The following is a 26,501-nucleotide window of genomic DNA, read 5'->3' on the forward strand; positions in this document are numbered from 1 at the left end:
GAGTCAAATTTGATGTAAAGTTCAGGAACGAGGAATGAAATTTTGTCTAAGTTATATGTGCAAACTTCTAAGATGCCTTAAAAGTTTAAGGGATAACATTGAAGACGAAGAAGTTGAGGTTGAGATTCAAATTTTTTTAAGGACGCTCCGGTGGTCGGGTTTTGTAATTGGTTTTACGTGGGTTCAGGTTTGGGTCGGTCGTTAGGAAAATGTGGTTTTTATGGGTTTGCGAAGCAAGGTTTGAGTCCCCTATCTTCGGGTACTCTCGTCGGAGACGGGACCATAAACGGTTCAACTTGTTCTTTCAAGGATTGTGCGGGCAAAGGTGTCGACAATAACAACATCAATGATGAGGTTTCATTGTCAAGTCCCAAAAATAGGAATGAGAAAGACGCCGGTTAGTGGGGTTTTTTTGGTCTTGTTAGTTTGATATCGTCATCTTTTTTAGGTTGATTGTTATTTTTGTTTATTTCCGTTTCTTTAGCATGTATTGTATGTTTATTTGTTGGTTCGTGACGATGCTCGAGTTTTTAGCTTATGTTCGATTAGTGTTGTTAGACTTAGTTTATTACTTTCGAATCTCGTTGTGACTCTGGTCGTTCTCGTTTATTGGTTTTTATTTTCTCTTTCAAAGAAAATGTTTTGTTATAAAGTTTTCGTTTTTTTCTTTAGATAGTCGGATTTTCTCCCAAATCTCTGGAAATCCCGAGTAACGCTATCGAAAAAGTCTAACCGTCTCTGGTCCCTCAGCTTTTAGCGTTCTGGGGCCTTATCCAACGAATGGCTCAGGAATCGACTGGTTCCGAGCAGACTCATGGAGCTGCAGTTTGAATTATCGTAGAAAGAATAAGAGGGGCCGTTTTAGGAAATGACTTAACTTAAAATACAGATGACGCCCAGCTTTACTCGAGATCAAGACTCCTTACAGCTCGCACCAATAGCGGAGCGGCCGGAGCTTTGCCAATCGAACGACGCGGCTCCATACTCTCAAAATCCGGTAACAGGGACTTCAATAAAAGCTTAGGCTGACTTGAAGTCTCCTTACCTGAGGGGTACAAATGAGAGGACTGCGGCCTACTTGAGAATGGCTCCTTTACTTTGCTTGAAAGCGGCTTGTTTTCTTTAGTTGAAGCTATCTCCGCCAGCAGGAGCTCGTTCATGACTCTAAGGTATCGGTAAATCTTTTTTAAAAATATATATAAATAAATAAATAAATAAGGTGTAATAATTAATTTGGAGATATTTTTATTGAAATTTAATAAAATTATACATATACTAATTGTGATGGCATTGTGTGTCGTTTTCCGCAAAAATATGGCGTTTCACCCATTGGTTTCCCACTTGAATTTCCACTTTGCCTCCCAACTATCTTAGACTATTAATTCTGCAGGGATTAAAAGCGTAACTTTAGTTTTTTTATTTAAATAAAAAAACAAATTCACCGTAAACTTCAACGGACCCTATCTTCCTACTCACCACGCATTAATTTTCACCGCTGCTACCATTAAACTTAAAATAATTTTACGAACAAAACGAGACTAACTACGTCCGAAACGGATACCTTTTAAAAAACGCTAACCACAACGACATCTAAACGGATCTTAACATATGGGACATTTGTCATTCTGTACATACACAACGCTACGTAAAATACGAACATGCAGGCCGAAAGCTCCCGCCGTACCGCGCGGGTTGCACCGGACTAGTTAATTACTTAATATACTCTTCTTCCTTTGCTTCGATCACGGACATGCCCGAAAATGAAAATAATTTGACCCGACTTTGGCCGACCCGGAAGACCCGTGAAAAAGAGATTTAATGATTTATATCTGTTGACATGAGATTGTCATAGTCTCATAGATATATAGATACAGATACATACAAATCATAGTAAACACAGATCTGTTATTCCGGTAGGTACCGAAGAGCTCAATAAATTCAGAATAGATTTAATTGTTCGCCGGAATTTTGAGAAGATGATGTCCGGAAATTACACTACCATTGACAATCAAAATGTTTCCGGATCGGTTCCTGTAAGTCGGAATTTATTTTCCTTTTTTGTAATCAATTAAATTTTAAGTACTAGATCTAAACCCTAATTTCACGTTTTTATCGATTCTTCAGGCTGTTTCCGATCCTCCAGGTCACGTCTCCGTTAAATTTAACGGTAATTCTACATGTTACGTCTAATTATCGCCATTGTACATTATTAATTTGTTCGTTTTCAGATGAATTGTGTTGTAATGTATGTATGTATATTGATTGGTGCAGATGCAACACTTCAAACATTTCCTCCTTCTGGCGCTCAAGGAAAGATTGCAGGCGGTGCTGGACCGCCTCGTGATGCTGATGGTGTGTTTATACTAAATTTGAAGTTGTTGATTTTGTTTTGAAGTTTATTAGTGTGATATATTGGTTTAAGTTTCATTTGATGGATCTCAGTTGGTATAATTATAATTATATATAATAAAATGTGTAAAATGTTTGTCTCAATTAGACCTAATCTACAACATTAGCCAATTGGAAAGCCATAGTCTTGTTTTGTAGGGTTAAGACTATAGGATTGTGATCTTTTGATATGCATGGATCAAGGATGCATTACAGTGTGTGTGGTAATGCATTTGTATCCACTTAACGGACAATAAATTGAATAACTGAATATAAATATACGGTGGTGAATCAATGCCATAACATTTACCTGTAGATAGGAACTGCTACTTCAAGTTTGATCTGATTAGTTTAAGGATACTGCAATGGTTTGTGTAATAATTATAAGATTCTTGAGTGCACCTGAATGGATTGAAAAGTTTAGAATCTATGAGACATTAATTAATTGACGTATACACTCAGATACATTCTCAAAGCCTGGATCTGGTTCATCAGAACCACAACAAAGTGGTGGTTGGTTTAAGGTATTCACTATTGCTGCTTACCAGCCTTATTTCGATGTCGACACATCTGATGTTCTTTCGAGAATTAAAGACTCTCTCTTGCCATTCGGAGGGACCTTCAATGAGAAGACTGCTAGCAACCCAGACTTGTAAGTTCAAAATCTACAGGTTAAAGTAGAAAAAAGGAAATTTATTGGTTATCGTCGTACTTTCGGTACTGGCATCGTTATGTTGAGTGCTATGTTGTTTAAATATGATAAGGTTTTTATGAATGACAATTCTTTTCATCATAAGTGTTCTCAAGATCATGGAATGGATAGAAGAGGTTCTTAAAATGCTGCTTTAGAAACTTGGTATAAAAATTAGAATAAAATTATATGTTTTTAAATTAGAAATTAAATTTAAGTTAGCAAAAAAGGTCAGTTATTTCTGTCATCTGTGAGGATCACAATACTGACTACCACCTAATGAAATGATCTTGTAATCAAACAAGTACGATACATGTGATTGCATATTCTTTTAAACTTGTATCATTTTGCAGTGCATTGTGTCTTATTTTGCAAATATTTGCTTATATTATTAGGTATGGACCTTTTTGGATATGCACTACCTTGATCTTTGTAGCAGCTTCAATTGGTACATTTGCTACATATCTGGCTCATAAGCTACAGCATAAAGAATGGAACTATGATATAAATCTGGTGACCTGGTCTGCTGGTGTGTTCTATGGCTATGTCCTTATTGTCCCTCTATGTTTGTATGTAATTCTCAAATACTTTTCTGCACCCTCAACCCTTGTCCAGCTGTTTTGTCTTTACGGATACTCCCTGTTTATCTTCATCCCAGCAATGGTAAGGATTTTGTTTCTCAAGGTCATTCATATTTTTTGTGTTGCATAAATTTGGATATTGCTTTTCATGTATATCTATGGGATGTTTGGATGTGTTTTTTAACTAGAGGTGGCAATTCAAAACTATCTACTTACGAAATGGTCAAATTGGATAACGTTTTATCCCTAGCAGGTTAAATGGGTAAAAATATAAAAATTACATCCAAGAGGACATCCGACCCATTTTGCCACATCTAGCTTAAAATACCTTTTTCTAATTATGATTATTATGAAGAAGTAAATGTAAAATATGAAACTATCTGTAGTTTAATGTATGAGTAATAATGTTTCAATTAGCACTTTGAAAACAACATTCAAACATTCTCATAAAACAAAAGCGTGCATCAATTGAGCTTTAGGTGCACCCTTGAAAACTTGTGTATTGATATACCACATTTTGGTTAAATGCAGTGTCTATCTATTATTCCGGTGGAGATATTTAGATGGGTGATAACAGGTGTGGCGGGGGTGATGTCTGCATTATTTGTAGCACAAAATCTACGGAACCATATAATGTCGGCTGGTGAAAGATGGTTCCTGATTGTGGCTGGAATTTTCTTGTTGCAGTTGGCTCTTTCTATTGTACTCAAGCTCTATTTGTTCAATATCAGTGTTTAGTGTTTCTTATATTATAACAGAAGAACCAATTATAGAGGGGAGCATAGACTAAATGCGGTTTTGTGAACTTAAGGGAGGTATTGTTTAAAGAATTGAATGTTCCCCATGGACAAAAAATTTATTCTTTTCTTTTTTATTAACTCGATTTTGATAATATACATATGAAATTGAATACATTGATTAAACCAAGTGATCCTGCAATATCGTTTCTTGTTACCTGCAAGCTTTGTCTTTTGTATTCATTTTTTATTAATAAAACTGCATCATAAAAACATTAACATAACTTTGATCAAAATGGGTACTTTTTGTTTCTTCCTGTATCTTAAATTGTGAAACATGTACACCATCTCTGCTACGCTACACTTTTGTCACTCCAGTATCTTCAGTTGTGAAACATTTATACCATCTCTGCTTTGTTCAAAATGGGTACTGTTTGTTTCTTCCAACTTTGATCAATAGTTATGGCCAAGGGGCATTTATTTAGTGTAGAAATTTGAAATTAACTATCCAAGATGTACAGATATCATTCATTACCCTGAGCCACAATTTCAACTTATATACAGGCACTGAGGCACATGCTCAATTGTTTCTATTACTTATTAGGTACTGAATATAGTTCTATCAAAACGCAAAACAAAAACATAGTAAAATTTAAACAATCATAAACACTAACTTTTCAATTTCAGTTTCATCAACATGTGAACGTTCTTTTATTCGCCGGAATCTAGGTAGGTCCTCGTTGCCGGAATCTGCTCGTCACTGGTGAAATCAATTTATCGGAGTTCATTTGTCCAATCCGGGAAGTTATGCTTCTGTAAGAAAGTTCTTTAGATGTTGATAATTTTAGATCTAATTTTGTTAATGATTGAAGTGATTTTGGATCTTATTATGATAATGATTTTGGATCTTATTTTAATGTTATGCTTCTGAAGTGGGTCATGGGTTGTAAACTCGTTTGCCATTTATTTTGGTAAGCTATGAACTACACCTGATTTCACGAAATGAAAAAAACACCACCAACTTGCAATTAAACAACACCAACTATATTATGCTTCTGAAGACCACATTAGCTAACTCGGGAGTGGATGAGTGCACTAAGGACTTAGGTGAGAGTGTTGATGGTTGCAATATTTTGTGCGATCAGAAGGAACGCAAGGGTGATCATATTATGGGCTCGGGGTTATCGAAGGATTCTTCGTATTGCGTTACTTATAGGCATACCGTTCGGGCGCTTAAAGACTGTGGCCTCGTGATCGGTGGTAAGGTGGAATGGGGGTCCGTTTCTAGTTCCAAGGGAGCAGAGAAGATAAACAAGAAGTTGAAGAAAGCCGAGAGTGTGTCGTTTGGGTTGCGCGATTTTGATTTAGACGATGAAATGGTAGATGTGTCGGTTGGTGGTTCGGAAGCTGGTTTGTTATTGGGTGACGCTTTTCTCGTGGAACGTAAACATGGTGGTGGCAAGGAAGGCACGGGTATTTTTTCGGTTTTTTCGATAGAGTTATGAAAATTTCGATTCCTTTAGGTTGAAGGCAAGGTGATTAACTTGAAGCCTAAAGTCAAACCGAAGAAAGTTAAAAAGATTCACGGGGCAGAATTGAAGAAGCTCAGTGTAGATGACCTTTGATTTGTTTGGTTTCATACGGGGTATTCTTTTGGCTTGTCTTTTTGTTTCTAGGTTGTCAGGGGTCGTAGTTACTCTTCGTGTGATTTGTTTGTTGTGTATGTTTTAGTGTTAGATGTTTGTGTTGGTTTATTTGATTTGTTTAGCGTGTTCGGCTTTTGGTTAGGTTTTGTGTGTTTGTTAGGTTGGGCCCAGTTTCGCTTCCCTTATGAGTTTTCATCAATCGATGAATTGCTCCTTGTTATTTTATATATTTGTTTTTACAAAAAAAAAATAAAAAAAAAAATAAAATAAAAAAAAAAAAATCCGAGTATAGTTCTAAATAATTCATATGCTATTGTTATTATTATTTTTTTACGTTGAACATCTTGATAGTAGTCAAAATAACAAAGAACGTTCATAATATTTTAAATAAAACTCTTATGGTAATCAACTATTAAGTCAAAAACATAGGGGGTGCTTAGTTTATTTCTTCAAGTTCAAATCTAAAAAAAGAGAACACGTGTGTGTTCATCTATGTCACGAGTGTGGGTGATAATAGTCTTCGGAGGATGTTAAGGCCAAAGAGAATAGAAATGGAAATGGTTAAATAAAATATGAAACATCATGGAACTGGTTCAGTATGTCACAAATTATATGGTGTAGTAAACAATTAATCTTGTTTCAAATTTACACGTTATTATTATCCTTGATTCAGAAATAACATGTCTTTAAAGTTGTAGTTGGTTGTGTGCTTGTTTGTATTGTTTGTTTCTTATGGATGTTTGTATTTATTAGTGATAGGGCTAATTTCAGTTATTGTAATCAAGTAGATCGTAGTGTCTACAACTAAAGCAGACTTATTGAAGTCTGTATCAGTTGTACTCAATTTGATCTTCGGATCTATCTATTTAAATTCTTGTACTTCCGCCACAGAAAAAAATGTACTCCAACGTTCATCACTACATTAAATTAATCTTATGATCTATGTTTGTGATTGAAACGTAAAGATTTTAGCAGTGAAACATAGAATCTGAAACTGAAAATATGGTAAATGTTGTGTATAGCCTGACGCTTGTAGTTTTCCAGGAAGAATAGAACACGAGATTCATTTTTACTTATAACATTTGCAAAAATGGTAAATGTTGTGTATAGGCTGACGCTTGTTGGTGTTTAATAACATGTGCAAATGACATAAAAAAGAACAATTTTGCCAACGTCTAATGACTATTGATATATATTGATATTGATATTGATATTACCTTTTTTTTTTTTTTTGGCGAAAAAACGAAAACTTATATAGAAACGAAGACGTTTTCCAAAAGAAAACGCCATCAACAGAGAATACAAAAGGACTAGGGGAAAACGGCAAGGCTCGCGCCTCCGTAACATCCCGAAAAGAATTTACAAACATATTAATCAAACAAGAAACCGAATAATAAACGAAACTACAAGTAACAAAACCAACCGAAGAAACAGAAGACGGACTATAACAATCAACCTCGAGGACCGGCCCTTTTCAATTTTCCATTGACTGTCTCTTTTAAAGAGTTTTTTTCCGGACCGATTCTCAATCTTGTAAGATAACACGTTACCGGACCCATCACCCGGTGCGTTCTCCCCAGCCAAGCGTGTCATCATATCGTCGAATGCCGCGAAAGTCTCCGCGGACATATTTCTTCTCCCAATTGCCGATGAGCCACCATCTCTTCCATCTCTAGGGCCCATAAACAAGTTTTGAATTGCGTCGCCGTAATTCAAGTCGTCGGTGTTATCTTTAAGTTTATAAGCACCCGATGTGGAACTCGCGATCACCTTCTTTTTTGACCTCGGGTTAACCTCGCTAAGTAAACATCTTGAAACATCCTTATTCAAAACATACCACACTTTACAAAAACCGTCACAAGAGAGAACCTCGCAATCACAATACCATCTTCCACTACGACCAATCAAAATTGGTTTTGGCCTTTCACCGTTCGATTCAACATTTCTTTTGGCCGACAATTCTTCCTTCTTTCTCTTTTTCTCATCCTTCAAAGGATCCAATCTAACCGCAAACGTAATGTTGTCATCATTCGATTCTGACACATCGAAAGAAACGTCATTGGCCCCATCGACTAAATCCTTAGGATGTTCACTTGTCTTCGAATTAACTTTGGATAATTTTTCATATTATCCCCGAAACAAACTCCTTTGTCAATTGTCGAATTCCCTTCCACCAAATCGACATCAACCGCAAACGAACCAAAAATAATCTTACTCCGAAGAGGCCCATTATAAACCTCACCGTTAACTTCGTTATTTCTTAAAACTGAAGGAACACAATTAGCACTATGGCTATTACCATGCATCTCATTATTAGCAACTTCATGAACCACATCATTATTAACCTCACTGTATTTAGAATTTGAAGCAACACAATTAGATATTGATATTACCTAATAGAGTATGATATACCAAGATAAATACGGGATCTAACTCTCTCAAGTAGATTTCAACGGTAATACATATTTGCTTAAAACTAAGTTAGTAGGTCCCACAATTAATGTGTACAAAAAATCTAAACACGAACGAAGTTTTTCATGTCCATATTACCTAGAAAGGTGATTATTTTTACTCAGATTTACACAGTTTATTTTTCATGTTCATGTTATCTAGAAAGGTCTCTTTACTCATTACTCGGAGATATATACAGATTATTATCTCACCGACCCTTTCCCTAGTCAGCCATCACCTTGGTCACCCTAATACATGCCGAAGAGGTTCAAACATAAGATCTCTTGTAAGGAAATAAGACATGAACGACTAATCCATATTGTGATTGTTTGTACAAAGAATTATTTATTATATTTATCATCATTCATCATTCATGCTATGAAATCATGTAGAGGTTCAATCTCAAAGGATCAAGGATCAACATCAGAGCCAAAACTATAAATAAGACCACAAATTTAGTTGGCCTCTTTTGTAATTTTTATCATTATATGGCTTAATTAATTGATATTTTTTTTGTCGAAGTTGGTTGGCCACGTCAGATATTTTGACCAAAAATTAATAGAAATACAATGTTGATTATAATAATTTTTCTCCATATATGAGAAGTAACATTATAAGAGCACATGACCAATATTACAATACACATGATGAAATTAAAATTTGAAATGGGCAAAATAGCAAAGAAAATCTCCTTGCTCTACTCATTCCTACTCTACACCAACTATCCTTTTTAAAACAAGTAAAAAAAAACTGAATCATAATTCAGAATGTATAATAATAACCGGATATATCAATCAATTAAGCAAAATATAACGTATAACTCTCTATCAGACGAATAAAATCGAGACGAATAGTTACCAGCCAGGTGGCAGATAATCACGAACGTGTGATAATTGATTGACTTAAGCGATAGCAGGCATGTCCTTAAGCCACGCATCCAATGGCTTCCCAATCGAGTAAACAATAAAACCAATCTCCCTTAGTTTGTCACCATCAACAACATTTCTTCCATCAAATATAAATGCAGGTTTCTGCATATTATCATAAATCTTCTGATAATCCAAAGTTTTAAACTCATTCCATTCTGTTAAGATACAAACAGCATGAGCATCTTTAGTAGCTGCATACGCGTCCCACGCAACACTAACTAGCTTAACCGTCGTAGGACTCATTGGTTGAAGATGAATAGGATGGTCCCAGTCAAACTTGTTCATCGAAAGGTCTCGTTGGATCTGATCCTCAGTCACTTGCGGGTCGTAGATGCTCAAACGGGCTTTGTCACCCAATAGACCCTTGCAAACGTCAATTGCAGGGGTTTCTCGGGTATCACCGGTGTCTTTTTTAAAAGCGAATCCGAGGATGGCAACTTTTTTGTTCGCAACAGTGTTGAACATTGAAGCTACAACACGGTTAACAAAACGGGATTTTTGGTAGTCGTTGATCTTGATGACTTGTCTCCAGTATTCAGCTACTTCAGGTAAGCCATTGCACTCGCAGATGTAGACCAAGTTCAAAATGTCCTTTTGGAAACAAGAACCACCGAATCCGACACTTGAATTCAAGAACTTTGAACCAATTCTAGTATCCTTACCAACTGCATAAGAAACTTCACTAACATTTGCACCAGTTGCTTCACACAAAGCTGACATGGCATTAACAGAAGAGATTCGTTGTGCTAAAAAGGCATTTGCAGCAAGCTTTGAAAGCTCTGCAGACCATAAATTGGTTGTGATGATGTTTTCTTCAGCGACCCAATGAGCGTAAACAGCCTTTAATGTTTGTATTGCTTTTTGGCCTTCGGGTGTTTCTCGACCACCGATAAGAACTCTATCAGGTTTAAAAAGATCTTCAATAGCAGTTCCTTCAGCAAGAAACTCGGGATTTGAAAGAATCTGGAAATTGATTCCGTTACTGTTATGAGTCAAGATCTTTTCGATTGCTTCTGCAGTTTTGACAGGGACAGTTGACTTTTCAACGACGATTTTGTCTGACTTTGACACGTCAGCAATCATACGAGCAGCGCTTTCCCAGTAAGTCAGATCTGCAGCTTTACCAGCACCAAGACCACGAGTCTTGGTTGGGGTGTTGACCGATACAAAGACTATATCAGCCTCAAACACGTGCTTTTCCACATCAGTACTGAAGAACAGGTTCTTTCCCCTGCATTGCTTTACAACATCTTCGAGACCTGGCTCATAAATAGGGAGTTGGTCGCTGTTCCAGGCTGTAATACGAGGCACGGAAATATCAACAACTGCCACTTCAATATCGGGACATTTGAGTGCTATGACAGCCATAGTAGGACCGCCAACGTATCCAGCTCCAATGCAACAGATCTTCACCATTTTGTTCTGTTCCTATTAAATCATGATGTCAATTAGTATTAGTATTAAATAAACATTAACAGTGAAAGCCCATCCGTGCAATAAATTAATCTAAACTATTAATTTCTCACTAATAGTGTTCCTGTTTATATTAATGTCGATTAGAATCAATATATTAAGCAGTAACAGTGAAAGTCCATTGGTATATACTTAAAATCTAAACTATCAGTCCTGCACTAATAGCACTTTCCATAAAAAGAAAGTATAGCATCTTAAATGCAATAAGAAAGCCGAAAAACGACATCCAATCTTAATGTAGAAGAAATAATCTACCAATGATGATACAGTTTGTAGTAACAGATCCTACCATGTCTGAATTTTTTAAAATCCTAGCAAGCATGAAATCTGCTAATGATCACAATATATACACAATCTTCATCGTATATAATTTGCAGACGTCATTTTAATTAGGTTACACTTTAGCATATATTACTATTACTATTACTATTACTATTACTATTACTATTACTATTACTATTACTATTACTATTACTATTACTATTACTATTACTATTACTATTACTATTACTATTACTATTACTATTACTATTACTATTACTATTACTATTACTATTACTATTACTATTACTATTACTATTACTATTACTATTACTATTACTATTACTATTACTATTACTATTACTATTACTATTACTATTACTATTACTATTACTATTACTATTACTATTACTATTACTATTACTATTACTATTACTATTACTATTACTATTACTATTACTATTACTATTACTATTACTATTACTATTACTATTACTATTACTATTACTATTACTATTACTATTACTATTACTATTACTATTACTATTACTATTACTATCTAACAGACAACAATGGTGAATAGTAACTAGGGCCATTTTCGTCCTTTCACCTTTTTAAAAAAATTCTAATTAAATTTCACTACACCAACAACGACCCCCACACTTTTTTCAAATATTCAAATCGACCCCCCAAACATGGAGGTAAAGTGTCAAATAACCATTTTCAAAAAAAATCTTAAATAAACTCCACCCAAATATTCAATGGGTCATATCTTCTCGCTCGCAACGAGTTAAATTTTTCCGACACCATCGTTAACCTCGAAATAATTTTAGAAACACAATGCCACTAACTATACGCAAAACGGACGCTTTTTAAAAAACGCTAAATAGTTGGGGTACTTTTCATACACGTTGATTTTGCATTAAATTTTTTAAAGTCGATAATTACATAGCTAAACGCGGAGATGGACATATATTGTTAATTAAAAATAACATTTAAATCTTTCACGGGTTATACCTTTTAGTTCGACTCGAGTTGCGCTTCAACGACATCATTCTTTAGCCACGAAATAATTTTACAAACTAATCGCAATAAAATACATTGAAAACCGAACCCTCGAGCGAGGGTTCAACAACTAGTTGTCATCTAAAAGCTCAGCTAAATATAGTATTTCAACTCTATAACTTAACACTCAGATCTGATGCAGCTACAAGCAGCTAAAAATAACAAAACATACAATATCTATATATAAATACATTTATGCACAATTGAGTAATTAACATACTCGCATACAGTACAGATCTAATGAATATACTTCCGTTCAGTAACCGACACAGAATTCAGTTAATTAAATAATTAATTCGAATCAATTTCACATTGAACAGCATGCAGATAGATCTAATCATTCAATCAATCATTTAATAAAGAAACTAACAGATCGGATCGTATATAGCAGGAACAATGCAATTGATAACTTATAACATCATTATTTGAAATCAATTTGAATGTATTAATATAAAGCAATACCAGTTGATAAGTAGCTGTTGTTACACCGGAGATATAGATACACAGATTGTATATATAGGTGCGCGTTGATTTGAAAAAGAGAAATGAGAGAGATCTGTAATTGTAATACGAAACATAGAAAGCGGGGGGACGTGGTGTTTATAGTCATTAGAGTTACAAAACTACCCCTGTATTTTAATAAGTTACATTTAGCTACCTTAAGTTAAACTATTCCTTCTATTATAAGTCTAAACCTTTTTATATAGCTAATTTAAGTTTTAAACATTGATATTATGTTGAGAGCTAACTTGTCGAAGTTAGACAAACTAAATGTTAATTATTAATATCTGTAATCAACAAGTATGAAGTTTTAGTTAGACAAAAAAAATGGTTATTTCAAATTCCAACAGATAAAAAATATGGAGTATATATTATGATGCAATCAAAATATAACAATACCAACGAAGCATTGCTTCAATGGTACCGCGGTTACACTTGTGTACTCGCAGGACTAGAGGTCTCGGGTTCGAGCCTCGTCACCCGCTCTAGGAATTGAAATATATTCCTTGAAGGTGGCCTAAAGGGAAGGTTTTACCGACCCGCTCCGGGACTAAGATCCGGCCCGCCTGCCCCTCAGGATGGTTAAAGGGTCGGATCCTCAGAGTGTGGTTCGGGTTTCCTGCCCGAAAGCGCGTGTGTGTGTGTGCAAATGATGACTAGGCTTCGGTCCGGACTGATGCAAGCTTGCCTTTAAAAAAAAAAATCAAAATATAACAATATGATTAAAGAACTTCTACTATTTATGTATATACATGAACTCTCTAGTTACATTGAACTAGATGGAGGCCCGGAGTAGCCCACTCCGTTGGGCCAGAATAATCGGGGTGAAAAATCGTAAAAAAAAAAAGAAAAATAGGTGATGTCGTGATGGCATCACCCGAGTACTATTCATTGGTGTTGGCTAATATACTTATTGTAAATGTCGATATTGTGTAGCGATTGTTATAGCGGACAGATTCAGTATTCTTTAATCAACTTATTATTATTATTTTTTTTTTTGAAAGGCAAGATAATTATATTAAACAAAATTTAAAGTTCTACAAGAGTTACCAAAAGGCAACAACATACAACACGAAAACGAAACAATTACATTACAAAGTATGAACCCGAAAATAAGGTTGCGGACCGCTCCCAGAGAAGTGATCCAATTTTGCCAATTGAGATTAAAACATTTACTTCTTCGCGATATCCAATCAAAAGAAAGAGCTTGTAATTCGCAAAACATAGACTGTATAGTACCCCTTTTGTTGTTAGATACCAATTCATTTCTATTCTTCCAAATTAAATAGCAAACACACCAACAAAGACCTTGCCAAACCATTTTTTTGATATCGGACGTAAAGTGACCAAACGAACCCTCGAACACCACCCGGCTAAATTATCTACCTCATATTTTGCAACACCCACACCATAAAGTTGACTTTTAAAATAATTTACCTTTAAACCCGAAGCTTTTTCGAAACACTCTAATAAGTACATAAGATTCCGAGCATTTCTCCTGCTCCATTCACCAAAGAAGATAGTATCATCCGCGTATTGAAGATGCGAAATCACTATCTTATCATTCCCAATCTCGACTCCCTTGTACATCCCTTTCTCAACCGCAACTTTAGTTAAAATATTAAGCCCTTCCGCCGCAATGATAAACAAAAAAGGCGAAAGATGGTCTTCTTGTCTTACTCCCCTACCTAAGGAGAATTCCTTAGCAGGAGAACCACTAATAAGAATGGATATAGACGCGGAACTAAGACACGAAGACGTCCATTTTCTCCATCTATCCCCAAAACCCATGCATTTCATTACTTCTAGAAGATAGTTCCAATTAATCGAGTCGAACGCTTTTTGAAGTCAACTTTGAAAATAAGCCCATGTTTTTTATTTCTTTTAAGATCATCCACTACCCTCTTTACAATATCCATATTTAATATAGATATATGAAACATGCAGAACGTATCTGATCATAAAAATAAAGATTCTATACATAAAAACAAGTAACTAGAAACAAAAAAAAAAATGGTTATAAAAGAAAAAAATGGTTATTATAATTTGTGTCATATAACTTTGATAAGCAACAAAGTTTTAATTTTGATTTTCCCAAAAAATGATTGATGCTTTCACTTGAATTGGAAGACTCAAAGTCAAATTGCTTGGAGTTGAAAAAGCCACTTGGTCTACCTTGAGTGAAATGCAAGTCGCAAACTAATAATAATGTAACTTCAATCCAGCTTTTCTATATAAACCAATATTGAATGTAGAGAGTATCTAAAGCTGTTTTTTTAATCCAGCTGCTTATATAAACCAAAAACTTGTATAAATTGAGAAAGGAAGGTAACAAAGTGACTTTATTTCTTATCTGGTAGTAAAGTGATTCTAATTTTATTCTTTTTTCCTCTCTTAGCTACTTAGAGCACCAAAGCCGGGTAATTTTTATTCTTTTTTCCCTCTTTTAGCTACTTAGAGCATCCAAAGCCGGGTAATTTTTTTCACCGTCGCTCAAATCTGACGCCGAGAAACCGGCATCGACGACACCGCTCCGGACGTTGAGCAACAGTTGATAATAGATAAAAATACTAAGGATTAGACATAGAACAATTTCTTCAATTTTATCTTCAGTGTTAAATTTCAGGGTCTATTTAGACGCTAAAATTAGACACTGAGTTTAATATCATGACTCCAAGTGCTCTTAATAAAAAGTTTTTGTATATACGTTCGCAGTTCACAAATTAATTTTTAGTGATTTTTTTTTTAGTTTAGGGTAGCAAATTACTGCCGAAACTGGTTGTTTCCGCATTTGCGTTATGTCCGTTACATGTGTCTATATTATAATTAACAAAATGAAATGTAATTTTTTGGGCAAATTCCACTAAAAGGTAATCTTTTTACCCAAATTTTTTATGTTAGGTAACTTATGTTTATTTTGACGTTTAAAAGATTGTTTTATCAAGTGTTAATCATAAAGAGGAGTATCGTTACTTTTCAGTTATAACCCCGTCAAAAATTAATGATACTCCATTTTTTAAGTAAATCATATGCAAATCTGATCATTGGCACTTAAATGGGGATAACGAATATATGCAATCCTGATAATTGGTATATACGTGTGTCGTTAATCTTCTACGATCATATTACAAACATAACGTAAATTAAGTAAATATTCGATTCGTAAAAATCATCATTCACGAGGTCTTTCATATCCTTAGGTAAATGCCAATGATCAGGTTTGCATATGATTTACATAAAAAAATGAAGTATCGTTAATTTTTTTGACGGGGTTCTAACTTAAAAGTAACGATACTCCTCTTTTTGGTTAACATTTGATAAAACAATCCTTTAAACGTCAAAATAAACGTAGATCATCTAAAATAGAAAATTGAGGTAAAAATGTTACATTATAATGGAATTTGCCCTAATTTTTTTAATTGACAAATATGGTCTGTGTGACGTATTTTATTAGTGCACTAGTAGTCGTGACATTGATTTCAGTGTCTAATTTCAATGTCTTCCAATACACTAAAACTTGAAGTCAAAAGTGGAGAGATAGTTCAGTGTCTAATTTCAGTGTCTAAATCATTTTTAATTATTTTTTCATACTTTTAATATTATTTAATTATTATTATTTATTTAGTTCATTTAAAATCATTTCATTTATTATTTAATATATTTAAATAACATAAATATATAAATAGATTATTATTATTATTATTATTATTATTATTATTATTATTATTATTATTATTATTATTATTATTATTATATTAAATAAAAACTTAAAACCCAATTTTTCTTAAAACAATTGCTCAATTTGGCTCAATTTATTTAATTTTGGCTTTTTTATCTGTATAACTTATAACCTTGTCTTCCCGATCTAACCCTGTCGACTTCTCCTAGTTCATGTTTCTACAACAAAAACCAAAAACAAAAACCAGAAAACAAAAACAAAAACATAAATCAAAAAATAATGAAAGAAAAAAAATGGTTGAAAATCAGAGTCGCATAGGCGACGGTGGAAGGCAACGACAAGGATCGACGGCGATTTGACGGCGGAAGGGAGTCGACGACGTCGGTTTCTCGGCGTCGGATTTGCTTAACGGTGAAAAAACCCTTACGACTCCTAGTTCTCTTAGGCATTCCATTTGGACGAGTAATCATTTATGTAAGAATGTCATATTTTGATTATAGCAATTATTATAATGAGGGATCATTTTAGGTAAATGAACATTACTATCAAGTAAAACTAATGTAAAAGTGCTAGTGTAGTTAATTTACTTGTGATTTCAGCAAACCAAATGGACCATTATGTAATATACTCTGAATTTTAAAATGGCATTTTAAATTTTAATTGGGACATTATCAAACCTAGGTTCTAAACAGCGAAGTTAGTTACAAAGCCAAATGTTATAAAGGTGAGTTTCTTTATTAAAGTTTGATTAGTTTATAGTGAGCAATTTTCACAAAAAAAGTACTTACACTTGAGGTGACTGAATAACTAATCTTCAAAAGAAATTAGGCTGCCTTCTTACTATTAGCTTTTAACACAAGTGGCAAAGAACTTTTTAAAACAGGCTATTTTAGGCCGGTTCCGACCAATACATATTTTTTTTACAGTACGTAATTAACTGTCACATAAACGCCACATCAGCATTTTCTCATCACTTCTTCGCCAATACTAACGAGGACTAAATACTCTCAACTATGACATATTTCCTCAAAATAGTTATTTTAATTTGACTTAATTACACGGATGGTCATTGTGGTTTGTCAAATTTTGCAATTTTAGTCACTAAACTTTTTTTCTTGCAAAGATAGTCACTGAGGTTTAAAAATCTTGCAAGAATGGTCACTCTGTGTAACAGACATTAAATTTGTCCGTAAAGTGTCAGTCACATGTCACATGTCAGAGGGTATTTTAGTCTTTTTAACTTGCACCTTTATCATCAAGCGTGACTAGTACCCAAAATCATGAACCCTAATTCAACAAATTAGAAATCTGTTCAAATCAAACACTTTATTAATCAAAACTTAACATAAATCAGATCTAAAAAAAGATTACAACACACATATTAACTTCACTTTGAGAAACCATTAACAATCATCATCGATCGGCTAAAACATAAACTTCACTTTGAAAAATCTAATATGAAGATTCACAAACCCAATTGAATATCCATCGATCCACCATCACAACCACCACCGGTGATGGTTGTCATTAACGGCACCACCACCATTCTTGTACCAAAAATTACATCAAGATGTGACAACAAACAGAAAACGAATAGAAATCCACAAGCTACATTTCGTTTAGATCTTAATGAAGATTTGAAGAAGATACTCCTACAAAATACTCACTCACCAGATTAGCTCCAATTGGGCAGCGACGGTTGCACTCACCAGATCAACACCTTCGACGGCGCCGCTGCTATTCCCGATCTTGTTTACGGCGGCGATTGTTGTTGCTATTCCCCATCTTTTTTTTATCGATTCCTGCTGTTATTCCATTAACGAAGAACAAAAATCGTATTCAGAAGCAACTTTCGATGTATCTTTAAAGTAATTTCGTTTTGAATGTTGATTGTGGATTAGTGTTTTTGTAGCACACATGATGAAGATTAATGGATGATATGTTGTTGGTGATAATTAAGGAACTAAATTTGATTAAGGCTTTGTTATTTTAGATGAAAGAAAAGATGAATTTGAAGCTAGAAATGAGAACGAGCTAATAATCGATGGTATGATTTCAGATCTAGAAGAAATTAGGGTAGGTGAAGATTAAAATTATGTTTTTTCTATATAATTTAATTTATGTATATAAAGGACCAAAATACCCTCACATGACAGACATGTGATTGACACTTGATGGAAATAATTAACGTCTATTAGACGGAGTGACTAAATGTGTAATCTTTTGAAACCACAGTGACTAAAATTGCAGAAAAAAAACCATAGTGACTAAAGTTGCAATATTTGACAAACCACAGTGTCCATTTGTGTAATTAAGTCTTTTAATTTTTATAAAAAAAATATTTTCATTAAATTAAAAAGAAATAACATTACACTAAAATAAAATAAAATATAAAAAATGCTCCATATTATTTATATTATTATCTTCCTTTTTACTATTGTTACTGGTTTATAACCCGCAATTTTGAGGGTTTTTAAAATTAAAGATTATGAAACTTATTTTGAAGAGTAAGCAGAAATGCATTGGAATTATGATAAGGTAATTCTGCACACCAATTGCGAGAATGCATATCTTTATTATATAAACACAATTACAGGATATTGACCATATATAAAATACAACAACCATTCCTATAACCATTCCTATATATAAGGAAATAAAATAACTTGTAATTATCTCTAATACCCCCTCAAGCGAACCGGGGGGTGGACCCACGTGAAGCTTGTGCCGAAAAGATTCAAACAATGGTTGAGGTAAGCTTTTAGTAAAGATGTCCGCAAGCTGGAGATTTGTAGGAACGAACTGAGTATGCAATTTTCCAGACAACACAAGTTTGCGGACAAAATAGTAGTCAATATAAATGTGTTTTGATCGTTTATTAAATACATGATTCTGACTTAGGAAGATAGCACTCTTGTTGTCACAGAGAATAGTAGGATGATCCGGTGGTAACACATGAAGCTCACACAATAGATGAGTAATTCAGACAATCTCAGCTGCAGTACTGGCAAGAGCCCGATATTCAGATTCACAAATTGAACGCGCCACAATTGGTTTCTTTTTAGCACTCCAGGAAACTAAGTTACCACTGAGAAAGATTGAATAACCATACGTAGACCTGCGAGTCTCAATACATCTCCCCAATCAGCATCAGAATATCCCATAAGAGTAGGTTTGGACGAGTGATAGAAAGACAAGCCAAAGTGAAGCGTGCCTTTTGACGTAACGAATGATCCGCTTTACCGCCTGAAAGTGATCACGAGTAAGAGCTTGAAGAAATTGGCTAACCTGATTTACTGCATACGAAATATCAGGTCGAGTAATGGTTAAATATTGCAAAGCACCTACAAGTGACCGATAGTATGTAATATCATAATAAGGAGTGCCCGGGGACGTAAAAACGGTAGCAGTAGCAACAGGAGTGGCGACAGGTTTGCTGTCAAGAAGCTTGGCACGAATTAAAATATCATGAGAATATTTACTTTGACTGAGAAACAAACCTGAATCAGTATAACTTCAAGCCCCAAAAAATAGCTTAGCTTGCCAAGGTCTTTGATAGAGAATTCCCTATGAAGGCGATCAATAAAGGTGTGAATAGTGGCTCCATGATTCCCGGTGAGAATAACATCATCCACGTATACCAAAAGATAAAGGATGCAAGTACCGTTTTTATAAATGAAGAGTGATGGATCAGCACGACTACAAATAAATCTCAGTTGTACAAGAAATGCATTGAGACGTTGAAACCAAGCACGAGGTGCCTGCTTCAGACCATAAATCCAGGAGGTTGTTCCAGAAGAACATGCTCAGTGAGATTGGCATTAAGAAAGGCATTTTTAAATCATGCTGATGTAAATGCCATTTGTGAAGCATAGCAAGGGAAAGAACTATTCCGACTGTTGATGCTTTCACTACTGGACACCAAACAAAACCTCACGTGCAGATTCAAGACTCACCACCACAGACATCGCTTCTTCAGTAAGCGAGGCATGTAGAATAAGAAGAGCACGTTGATCTGCGTCTAACCAAGCTGCAGGAGTCAACGAAGAGGGCGGTGGTGACTGTGGTCCGGTTATACCAAAAGAGACTGACGACGAAGGTGTTTGATCAGTAGGGCATAAAATTGTACCATCAATGTAACCGGTGAGTTTTTGATAAGCAAGAAGAGGGAGGATTTGATGTCTCCATAGATAATTGAATGAGGAAAGTTTAATGGTTAACATATGAAGAATAATGTTAAGAGGGAGGGTTCCATCGGTTGGAGTGTTGGTGGCCATGGAATTTGTTCGACAGAAAAAATGAAATCGAAGAGGAAGATGATACGGCTACAGAAGAAGAGAAAAGAAATTTTAGGGTTTTCTGCCTGATACCATATGATAAGTTAATTCTGCACACCAATTGTGGGAGTGCATATCTTTATTATATAAGCACAATTACAGGATAATACAATACAACAACCATTCCTATATACAAGGAAATAAAATAACTTCTAATTATCTCTAACAGGAATGATTAATCTTTGGCAAATGAAAAAAAAAAAGAGAGATTAATATGGTAAAATATAATTCATAACAATTTTATTCAGTTGGAAGATGTAACCTACTTATAATTCATTCATACACTATCTTCATTACTTAATCTGCAAATAGGTTTTGAAGTACATTAGAATTAGTTCAACACAATACAATCATGATACGTCGGGTATTTGAGTCATCAATAGTTTGCGTTTTTGATTATGTTGTAGTGCATCTATAATATTTACATACAAAGTGTACATCATTCAATTTCCATCTACAACAGGTCACTCAGGGTGTAACCTACAACAATTAGTGTTAGTTCAACAATTAAAAATGTAAACACATAATTAGAAGGTTACAACGCTACAACAAAATCTGATACGACACACAACTGATAGATTCATCTTATTACTACTATATGATTTAATCAACCTTGTAAAATGTCAGTTGTAAATAAATGTAACACAACTGACAAATGAGAAATGCCTCGTGCTTGTTACACACATGCACACGGACACTATATTACAACTGAAGCACATGGTTCTTTTTTCTATATATAGTTCAAACCAAGGTTGCAAAAGACGTGAGACGGGGTCGAGACGGTCGGGTCCTAAAAAGGTCGAGACGTTCGAGACGGGGGTCGAGACTAACGTTGACCAAAGTTGACTTTTAAATATATAAGTATATAAATGTATATATGTGTACATATTTTAAAGCAAAAAACTTTAATTGACTAATGTGTACTCATAATTGCTATCACCGTTAATATAATACGGAAAATTCAAACTAAAATACGACAAATTTGACCGATTTTACTGACTTTCTGGCTTTTCCGAATTTTGAGAGACTTTGACCAGATTTTTTTCAACTTTGACCCGAATTTTGACCGTTGACTGTCATATTAGACGGTTTTCTTCGAGACGGGACGGGCTAGTCACTAAACCGTCGCAACGGGCGCCGAGACGGCTCGAGACGGGATGTTTTGCAACAGTGATTCAAACTAATAAACAACCATATATTTAGAAACCTAAACAGCAGGCTACATCCACCCCTGCTGCTCAGAATCTTAGCCACTGTATTAACCCTTTAGACCCACCCGGTTAGACTCCACTGTTTAGGTCATTCAATGACAAGTGGTATAACCCACCTGAAAAAGAACCTTTTTAAACGCCCTAAACACTTCTCATATCTCAATGTTTTACCTCCAATAGGCAATGGCTTGTGAACATGTTTATAATCTTAAGATTGATTAATGCTATATAGTTATGTTCCCTCATCAGCGTATTTTCTCTTCAGCCTGCGAATATACATTAAAAGAGATTCGGCACACTGCACATAGAAATCTCTAAAGAAATAAATGTGTCTAGACCAATAAATCGATTCAACATAATACTTATATGTAGCGACCCGACAAAATCGTCATTGACGGCGCCGTCTACTTAGGTCCCGTTACGTGGTCATAAGTCTTTAAAATAACGTTTGACCAAAAATATGTCGCATTCATTTCAAATGTAAAGATTATTTCAAGTTTACAAAAATAGTTCAACCACAAGTTATGTTACAATGTTATAAGTACAAATGAAACCTATGCGACACAGTTTAAAGTAAAGTCAAAAGACGCTCCATGTATGCATATATACTCGACATCCAATGCAAGTATCAAAATAAGAGCGGAAGCATGTATCACATATCGTTCAAAGACCTGAGAAAAACATAGAAATCTGTCAACAAAAACGTTGGTGAAATCATAGGTTTAAGTAAGTAAGTGAGTAAGTAAAATGAATCACAAGATTTATAACATTTCAATAATAGTAAACCATTTCAAAAATTGTTATCACGAGCACCCAGTTATCAAGGCTTAACTTACCTTCCATAGAACCCCATCACAATAGTGTTAGAACATATACTGTTTCTCGAAAATATATTTCATCCGAAGTAACGGTAGCGAACCGTCCGAATGAGGGTTTGTCAAACCCATATGGCCATACAACATAAGTTCTCGCTTACACCCGGTAAGTGTAACTAATGATAATCGAATTGAGGATTTTGTTCTAACTCGTATGTAGAATGTTTGTTTTCATACTTGTGTTCACTTTGTAAAATGAAACGTTTATGTTTTCTCATCCCAATGTAAGTTTAAAAGAGTAAAAGTGGGACTATGATTTCACCTTGTGTGCACGAGTAATGAAGTACTTCACAAGTAAACGTGTGCAAGGACAATTGCTAGTCTTGACCTAAACAAGTAGATTGTATCAATAACGGTAAACACGATGGGTCAAAGTTGTTCAATTAGTTCTATGGCTCGTTACGACTCGATTATATAGCATGTGAATCAAATTGTCAAGTTTCATGCAAGATACAAGTATAGAAGCAAATTAGAATGATAGCCAGTTATGATTAAAATTCTAATTTAAACCAGTTATGTCTTAGCAAAAATGAGTTGCATTGTCACCTAATGTTACTACGTCTAAACAAGATAAAGTAGGATTAAATTCGACATTAGTAACCAAAATTAAGGGTACGAATGGGAAGTTGGTTTTTCTTTGGTTTTCATTCTAAAGGCTCAGGATGCTAATGGTAACTAATTGATTCTAGTACACAATTGTGTACTAACGACCTGGGTGGACTGGCTTAAAAATGGTGTAAAATAAAAAAAATGGTTTAAAAAGAAAATCCTAAAGTGTTTCTTTATCATTCATGTTACCTAGAATACAACAATGGGATCTCATTTTCATCATTTCTTTTCTCTACGAGAATACATTCTCTTAAAGTTAACTAGTCAAGGTCAACAAGGTCAAATGCATTCAATAGATTGCCTAACACTATCATTCCTCACCGGCCAAGTCCGAAAACTTCCATGTTAATTCTTAGTCAATATGGGTACTCTCATGGGTCAACATATCAATTATAGCCTTAAAATTAAAAATTCGACCACTTAGGCAATTAAAAACCATTTATTTCATAAAATCTCAAAACAACAACCTTTTTCAAGCTAAACCAAATGTGTAATTTCCTTCCGCCCCCCCCCCCCCCCCCCCCACACTTAAACCATGCTACGTCCTCGTAAGCATGTTAAATTAATTTGATTGAAAAAGTGAGGAAATGAAACAAAAAGGAAGAAGAAAAAGAACAATATTACCCGGGGTTAAAAACAACTTCCATGACAATTATAACAAGCACAACAACTCCCATTTCATCACACCACATTTTTCTTCCATCCATTTTTATTCTTAAATAACAAAAACAAAAGAAAACATAAAATCTAACTAGCCACTTTCGGAGGGATCCCGCTTTAAACCACCCGATTCCCTTGGGTGGACGAGTTTTGTCTCGTGAGGGCTTGCAATGAACATACCCACAAAGTTCATTTAACTACTACGAAAATGGAAATAAAGTAAGAAAAATAAAGAAAAGAAAAGTGTACATGTTATTACAGACCGAGCACAGGACCTGATTAAAATCAGAGAGGCTCATCCCATCCTGGGATCTGGACCAAATATGCTGTCAAATAAACTTCTCGATAACGGTGCCATGTCAAACACCGACTTTCTGCCTTCCTCTCTTGCTCTCTCCATATCCGGTGGTAGTGGTGTCTAATTCTCTTTCACGTTCAGCCATCTCAGTTCGTTGAGTAATAACTTCCTCTTCCGTATCGGAATTTGATTTAGGAGAGTTTGGTGGAACAATCGGATGTGACTCTAGTGGTGGTTGTGTGGATGCTGAAGCCACTGTCGAGCTCTTTAAAATTCTTGTAGCTTTTCGATTAGCTTTTGCATATTTCTCGATTTCCGAGTATAAAGGCTCAAGATTTTGATTTCACGACTTCCGAGTTTGCATACACTAACCTGCACTTCAACAAAAACAAGAACACCGAGCGTAAAATTGACAAAAACAAAATAAACAAAGACACTATTTTTGGTTTTATATTGGTTTTATAATTTTTATGATTTTTTCTAATTTAACACGAAAGCAATAAAATAAGAGCTTGCAATCAATCGCACACCTCACCGGCAGCGAAGCCAAAATTTGATCGGTGTCGAAGGGCCGGTCAAAAATAGCCTAATTACTCTACTTTAGATAGGGTAAGCAGGATTCGTTCCTCGGGAAGTTATGGTTAACTAGCAAGCAATTTCAAGATTGATTTGTTTGTTTAACTAAAAGCTACTAAGATTAATTAACTAAATTAAAACTTAAACTAGAGTGCAGTTGAGAGTTTTGGGATGTAAACAATGAGAGTAAAGTCTTTATCCTTTCACAATCCCAATCTAACATGTATTCATTCAAACAAGTATTATGTTTACCAAATGTTGATCAAATCTCATAGACAAGACTTCTTAAGTTCATCAATTCTATTATCTTGGGATTGAACTATGCAACCTAGACAATATGTCTTTATCCCTAATCTAATTAACACTAAGTTGGATCAAGAACACACTGTTAAATCACAATAATTCAACTTGCAATAACAAAAATTGCATAATTATTTGATTAAGTTTGATTAAAAGTCAACTTTGGTCGAGTCAAAGTCGACAAAAAAGTCAACACGTTCGGGTCAGGTCCCGAACTATTTTTTTGAGGTTTTTAATCATATATAAGCATGTTAGAACAAGTTAAATGTTAATCGGAGGTGTGTAGCATAGTTAGAATTAAACGGTAAACGACCAAACGAAACAGCCCTTGGTAGTTCATCTGGACGGCGTCCAAAATGGCTGGACGGCGTCCAGATGTGAAAGCCAGGATGGCGTCCAAAATATGGGACGGCGTCCCAATGAACTACAGGTTGCTGAAGCTGAAATTTCACAAGTCTCGAACCAAAACTCAAACAAACACAAATTGTGAACCGAAAACACTTAAAACTTGTATCTTATATCGTTGGAAAGGTATTTTGAAGAAGAATACAACTAATCATATATCATCAAACAATTACATCATTTAAATGACCAAATCCTCATCGAATGATCGTTAAAAGTTCATCATTGAAGTTTCAAGTTCGTAAAACGCATTTTATGATTCGGGAATCCAATTTACACATACGATATGCCATTTCGAAGGTAATTAAACATACATTGCAACTAAACACTTACTAACAACATTAACAAGCATTCAATGCATCAAAAGTTCATTTTAAAGCTCATCAAACCCTAACCAAAATCATAAATCCAACTATTTTGTAAATGAAGCTTTTCTAAATCAACCTACACATCAAATTGAAGCTAATGATGCTAGTAACACATTTAATACATGAACTTTAACATTTAAATAACATTTAATCATACAAAATTCAATATTAAGCACACCCATTTTTCATATTCAAGCTAGTTACTCAAAACAACAAATCGAGCAAACCAAACACATATTCATGTTAGACTTGAGCCATAGACACTAATTAACACTTTTATAAGTCAAAATTATCAAGAACACAAAATCTGGTGTTTTTAGAAAGTTACCCAAAATAGATGAAGTTGGTATGGTATTGAAGAGGAAGATGCAAGGATTCCAAATATGTAGTTTGTTTTAGTTGGTGGTTGCTAGATTCAAAATGGATGATGATTTAGTGAAATGGGTGTTCGAGAGTAAAAATG

General features: G+C 34.7%; 3 protein-coding genes across 3 annotated transcripts; 1 reads left to right on the forward strand and 2 right to left on the reverse strand.

Annotated features, from left to right (window-relative positions):
* Window positions 1-1,767: 1,767 nt before the first annotated feature.
* LOC139848103 (uncharacterized) lies at window positions 1,768-4,584 on the forward strand. The gene is made up of 6 exons (XM_071837837.1): window positions 1,768-2,033; window positions 2,125-2,167; window positions 2,272-2,352; window positions 2,851-3,040; window positions 3,475-3,742; window positions 4,192-4,584. The coding sequence occupies exons 1-6, from the start codon at window positions 1,977-1,979 to the stop codon at window positions 4,396-4,398; spliced, it is 846 nt and encodes a 281-aa protein (XP_071693938.1). The 5' UTR covers window positions 1,768-1,976; the 3' UTR covers window positions 4,399-4,584.
* A 4,487-nt stretch (window positions 4,585-9,071) lies between these two features.
* LOC139846963 (UDP-glucose 6-dehydrogenase 1) lies at window positions 9,072-10,850 on the reverse strand. The gene has a single exon (XM_071836550.1). The coding sequence runs from the start codon at window positions 10,837-10,839 to the stop codon at window positions 9,397-9,399; it is 1,443 nt and encodes a 480-aa protein (XP_071692651.1). The 5' UTR covers window positions 10,840-10,850; the 3' UTR covers window positions 9,072-9,396.
* Window positions 10,851-14,004: 3,154 nt separating this feature from the next.
* LOC139848910 (uncharacterized mitochondrial protein AtMg01250-like) lies at window positions 14,005-14,514 on the reverse strand. Its single transcript, XM_071838591.1, has one exon. The coding sequence runs from the start codon at window positions 14,512-14,514 to the stop codon at window positions 14,005-14,007; it is 510 nt and encodes a 169-aa protein (XP_071694692.1).
* Between the last annotated feature and the right edge of the window lie 11,987 nt (window positions 14,515-26,501).

This window comes from Rutidosis leptorrhynchoides, chromosome 5 (genome assembly GCF_046630445.1).
Source record: "Rutidosis leptorrhynchoides isolate AG116_Rl617_1_P2 chromosome 5, CSIRO_AGI_Rlap_v1, whole genome shotgun sequence".
NCBI lineage: Eukaryota > Viridiplantae > Streptophyta > Magnoliopsida > Asterales > Asteraceae > Rutidosis > Rutidosis leptorrhynchoides.